Genomic DNA, 6,034 nt, shown 5'->3' with positions numbered 1-6,034 from the left:
TCCCCGCTTTTAAAATACTCCCGGGGATGTTGACTCACCCCCTCCCCGGGCCAGCCTGTTCCAATGTTTAACCACTCTTTCAGTAAAGAAATTTTTCCTAATATCCAATCTAAACCTCCCCTGGCGCAACTTGAGGCCATTTCCTCTCGTCCTATCGCCAGTTACTTGGGAGAAGAGACCGACACCCACCTCGCTACAGCCTCCTTTCAGGTAGTTGTAGAGAGCAATGAGGTCTCCCCTCAGCCTCCTTTTCTCCAGGCTAAACAACCCCAGCTCCCTCAGCCGCTCCTCATAAGACTTGTTCTCCAGACCCCTCACCAGCCTCGTTGCCCTTCTCTGGACACGCTCGTAACACCTCGACGTCCTTCTTGTAGTGAGGGGCCCAAAACTGAACACAGTATTCGAGGTGCGGCCTCACCAGTGCTGAGTACAGGGGCACGATCACTTCCCTGCTCCTGCTGGCCATACCATTTCTGATACAGGCCAGGATGCCGTTGGCTGCCTTGGCCACCTGGGCACACTGCTGGCTCATGTTCAGCCGGCTGTCGACCAACACCCCCAGGTCCTTTTCCGCCAGGCAGCTTTCCAGCCACTCTTCCCCAAGCCTGTAGCGCTGCATGGGGTTGTTGTGGCCGAAGTGCAGGACCCGGCACTTGGCCTTGTTGAATCTCATACAGTTGGCCTCGGCCCATCGACCCAGCCTGTCTAGGTCCCTCTGCAGAGCCTTCCTACCCTCGAGCAGATCAACACTCCCGCCCAACTTGGTGTCGTCTGCAAACTTACTGAGGGAGCACTCGATCCCCTCATCCAGATCATTGATAAAGATATTGAACAAGACCGGCCCCAGTACTGAGCCCTGGGGAACACCGCTCGTGACCGGCCGCCAACTGGATTGAACTCCATTCACCACAATGGTGAATGGAGGCTCGATACTTATTGAGCCTCTCAAAGGTCACTGAATAGGGACATGAATTGTGTCCCTGCACGTTTTGGGAGGCCACATGGAAATGTTGCCAGAATGGACCAGTCATGACAAGGAGTTTGGACTCAGCACCTATAGACTTGCACAGCTGAAATGGTCACCCACAGGTGGGTAAGAGCTGGGGTGACACCAGCCCTCCTCTCCACCAGGATTGGCTTAGGAGTGACACTCTCCCCTGCTCGTTGTCCTCTGCATGTAAATAGACTCCGAACACAGGCAGCCTTGGTGGTGTTTGAGAAGGGAGTATGCCAGTAGCGGTGGTGGGAATGGACCTTGATGCAGACTGGTGGTATGTAGGCTTTACAGGTTTAGTGGCAGTTATTGCAAGGAGTTCTCAGCATGACTGAATGTGCTCTCAAACATGCATCCTGCTGGAAAACACTCTGCCAGTGCTGCTGGACCCCTGCCCCTGGCCAGCACTGTGTGACTCAAGTGCCTGTGTCGCGGCACCGTGCATGGAGGTTTGATTTATAGCCCTGCTTCCTAGAGTCTCGCCTTGGCACAGCAGGAAATATCAGTTCCCAGGGAGAGAGCGTGTGCTAGTGGAGTGAGTATGTGATGAAGCCGTCCTGGTTGCAAGGTCTGAGGAGCAGCATTAGTCATGACAGCAAGGTCAGTCACGCCAGAGTTCTTCTTTGAAGCACATTAATTGCAGTCGCATGGAGGTGGCTGTGGTGTGGGTAAGGTACGCAGAATCACCCAGTCCCACCATCTCTGGCTGGAGGCACCAGGGTGGGGGTTTCCAGCCTAACACTGCTCCCAGCAGGTCCAACACCACAGCTGCAGCAAGTTGTTTGGGGCCGTGTCCGGGTGAGTCAGGGCAGTCCCCGGGAATGGAGACCCCCTTTAGTGGACCATGTTAGTGACCCTGCACAGGACTTCATCCAGTTTGTTGTTGTCTCCCTTGTAGTGGGGGGCATGATAAACTGCACAGTGTGTCCAGATGTGGCCTCACTCTAGGGGAATAATACCTTCCCTTGACCTGCTGCATGCTCTCACACTGGGCTGGTTGGCCTTCAGTGGTGTGACTCCTGGCCAGCTTGGTGTGCACGAGTCTGCAGATGCCTCTTGCCTGTGGAGCCTTGCGTGGAGAGCTGCCCCCTACAGCCCATCCCAGCCTGCCCCACATGCAGGGCTGGTCTGTCTTGGGTCAGAACTTCTGCTGAAGTCCTTCTGAAGAATACCACTCAACACCTGGCCTGCTGCCTGTGGAAAGTGCCACAGTGGATGTAGCTATCACCTGCTCCTTTCTTCATACAACATGTTCATTATGTCAGCTGAATTTTGCATAAAATGAAGCACTTCAATTGTTGTTCTTTTGCCTCTCAATATCAAACCTCCAAACAAGCCCAACAGAGCATGCAATTTCACATACAAGCAGGAGACCGCTGTGATTTTGTCTTTGCACGTCCTGCTCCAGCTCACAGAAGTGTTGGCCGTCCATTTGGTAGTAGGAAGAGAGACGTGGTACCTAACTCCATGATTAGTCAAACTGTTGTATTTCTCTTTGGCACAAAATAAAATAGTATTTGAATGCACAGTGGGGCTAATGCCACTTTGTGCAGCTTTTTATGAAGATTATAAAATTGAGGCAAAAAGTAATTAGAAGATGGAAGAGTTAATCATAGGGAGGAATGGATTCATATTTGCTCTGAAGTTTTCTAAACTGCTTTAAAATACCTTCAACTGGTGGAGCTGAACTTCACTACAAACCCTTTGTGTGCTGAAGTGCAGAGTTTTCTTCATCCATTTGAATTGCAACACAGAAGTTGCAGGGCTATTTTCCCCAGAGATTCAAGAGTCCCTGTGGTCATTTTGTTGATATGTGAGGTCATTCAGGTTTTTGCAGAGTCATACAATCATTTATTTGATGTGCTAGAGGCAACCCAAACCTCTTATTCCCATTTATTCACCCTTTGATAAAAAATTTGGAAAAAAGTCACTGGTCGTCAAAGTTTTAAGTCAAAGGCAACTAGTGGAGAACTGGGAGATAAACCACCAACAGATGGGGGAGGGTTGCGTGTGAAGGACATACTCTACATAATGCACCATTAAAACTTCATGAAGAGGTGTCCCAGAAAAAATATTACAAAGCACTAGGTTTAATATTAAATTCTTAGTTTTAGCAGTCTGGTCATTTTCAGGAACAAATAATCAGCTTAACCACAGCATTCACACATTTAATGTTCTGAGAGAAGAAGGATTGCCTGATTTTTCTTTTTTTTTCTTTTTTCCACAGTAATTAATGAAAGTCAAAAGCAGCAACTGCAATCTGCGAGCTACTCCTCCCGCTACGCTCTGGGACTTTTTTATGAGGCCGGTACACAGATTGATGTCCCCTGGGCTGCACAGTACATCACCGATAATCCCTGCATACGCTTCATCTCCATCGATAATAAGAAACGCAATATAGGTCAGTGCTCCCATTATTTCCCTTAAACACAGTGACAATAGAGGGTGTAGATCATGAAAAATGCTGTTTAATTGAGTGTTGCTATTCTGAACAGAGCAAGTATTTAACTCCAAGCTGCAGCGGATAGCACTTAATGTCACATTTGGCCTGTAATAAAATACACAATGAAAGCGGGAAGGTCCTCAGAAAATCACCACCCAGCACATGGTTTACGTTACTGCATTTATGAAACCAGTGTCAGGGGATTTGAGACATCAAAATGTTGCTATTCCAAGAAAGAGCTGGAGTTCCTTTGTTTAAACATTGATTCATACACATGCCAATTTATCTTCCATCATCCATTACTTTACAACTCCTGTTCTTTCCACTAAGCATGCTTGGAAGTAGTAATGAGTTATATAATTGAGGCTGTTCAGTCTAATTCAGAGTTAGCCAGTGTGCTTTTATAATAACGGAAAATCCTTGAAATGGCTGCACATAATACAGCTGCTTGGTAAAGCTTGGAGAACATCCCACAAGGCAGACACTTCTCTTCTGTTTCTGGAAGATGGCAGTCAAATAAGTATATGTTTAATTTATTAAATGTATTTCATATACCAAAAGTGTGTTGGCATAGAGTAGTTCAAGAAAAACCGCTAGCATTTGAGTTTAATCAAGTTCGTTAGGAGCTGAAAATGCTTCCCGATTCTGTTACTTGCTCACATTGCGATGGTGACCAGGTTTAACCACATCCATGAAGTGGGGGTAAAAACCTACCCACCTTTGTGGTGACCTACAAAGCACTGACTCACTGTCACACAGAATAAGGAAGGATTTTCATAATCAGCTGCTGCCTAATATGTAATTATTAAGTATTACCAAATTCACTGCGCTAAAACACGTTCAGATTTAGACCTGGGAGACGTGTTTCTAGTCTTCCTTGTTCAGCTGGGATTCATTGTTTCCTGCCTGCAGTCTGCAGACATCAGTGATGTTAGTACCTGCTGGGCAGGGCATTGAAAACCTTGCCCATCACCCTTATACCTACACGCCGTCACCACACTAGAAAACAGCCATAAGGTTGGGCATGCCTTCCCTCTCTTACACAATAAACATGCAATTTAATGTAATAAGCTATCATGAGGGAGTGTCACAGCATAACAGCAGCGCTGGTGGCCAGGTCCTCTGAAGATCTCTGCTCCAGCTCCCACTCACAGCAGGCTGTGCTAACACAAGGTCAGGGCAGCTGTGCCTTGTCTAACTGAGGTTTTAAAAAACCAGAATGGAGATTCCCCACATCGCTGGTGACCTGTCCCAGGGCTGCACCTCCATTGGGGGAAGAAGTGTTTCTTCATCTGCAATCTGAACTTCCCACCGCTCAGCCTGTGGATGTTGCCTCCTGTTCCATTTGTCTGCCTCTATCAATTAGAGTCATGGTCATTCACGTTGCAAGGCACCACTGGAGGTCCTCTGGTTCTACCCCTGCACAAGGTTGGAAGTTAGATCCAGCTGCGATCATGTTGCTCAAGGCCCTGATGTGCTGTGATTTGCCACCTTTGCACTGCTGGCTTATGCCACCATGCACTGCATGGTGGATCCACCATAACCAGCAGGATCTTTTCAGAAAGGTCTGTTGCTCAGCCAAACTGATGCATGGGGTTGTCCTGTGTCAGACACAGGACCTTGCACTCCTCCTTGTTCTGGTGATAGTACAGTTCAAGTCAGCTCTTCCAAATACGCCCTTCTTTGTACCAAATCCAGCTGGGTAGCAATGGCTCTTGAAGTGCCTCCAGAAACAGCAGTTTATGCTGGGAGGAAAGGAGTTGGAGAGATGAATCAACTCACCACTGTGGAAGCCCAGTTTCGTTACTTCTCCTAACCTCAGCCTGTTGGTCTGAAAAGAGGGAAAGTTAAACAAAAGAATGGCTGAACTGGCCAAAACAAAGATGCATCCACCCTGATATGCTTCCTCCAGCAGGGACCAATTGTGAATATGTAAAAAAAAGAGTGTAAGGAAAGCCAAATATAGAGTGATTTTTTTTCCTCTGGCATTGTCTCCTTGTTACTGACAATGTGCAGCTGGAGATTTTCCTGCATCTAAGATTATATCGCCATCGTTGTGTTTAACAATAAGTACTTGATAGTTAATAGCCCCTACTGGTATTGTCCATCCCAGCTGCCCGATTCTAGCTGTGCAGAAGAGCACGCAGCCCGAGGGAGAAATTCACCTATCCTTTCCTCACCTGCTTGCGTATGTGGTCTCAAAGTGCCAGCACTGAGAACAACGAATATGAAATTGTAAGTGAATTATCAAATAGCTAAGTACAGTGTCTTTGCTGTCTCCAAATGCAATTTAACCAAATAGAAAGCATATTATTTGGGGCATATTGTTAACAAATACGTAGAAACTACCAGAACATCAGTGTTGACACATACCTTTCTAACTGAAATTTCCCTCATATTGTGGGAGAGATCTGTTTATATGAGCAAATTTTTCCAGGAAGAACAAATTGTATACCTTCATAGGGCTGGAACAAGCTGGGGGCCAGCAAGATGATTCTCTCTGGTAGGGCCCTCCTTGTGACATATAAACAGTCAACCAGCCGCCTTGACTGCGCTGTCTTTCCTGGTGAACTTGCATTTTGCAGATTTGCACTTTG

The 6,034-nt window shown here is 47.1% G+C and overlaps 1 protein-coding gene across 1 annotated transcript in view; it reads left to right on the top strand.

Annotated features, from left to right (window-relative positions):
* The window catches only part of RNLS (renalase, FAD-dependent amine oxidase), an 81,613-nt gene that overhangs the window by 59,237 nt on the left and 16,342 nt on the right, over window positions 1-6,034 (top strand). The window contains exon 4 of the mRNA XM_009332778.1: window positions 3,222-3,395. Coding sequence (XP_009331053.1) covers window positions 3,222-3,395 — 174 coding nt within the window. The remainder of the gene's footprint in view (window positions 1-3,221; window positions 3,396-6,034) is intronic.

This window comes from Pygoscelis adeliae, unplaced genomic scaffold (genome assembly GCF_000699105.1).
Source record: "Pygoscelis adeliae isolate BGI_AS28 unplaced genomic scaffold, ASM69910v1 Scaffold139, whole genome shotgun sequence".
NCBI lineage: Eukaryota > Metazoa > Chordata > Aves > Sphenisciformes > Spheniscidae > Pygoscelis > Pygoscelis adeliae.
The sequence above is the reverse complement of the archived record's forward strand: the minus strand, read 5'-3'. Positions and strand labels throughout refer to the sequence as shown.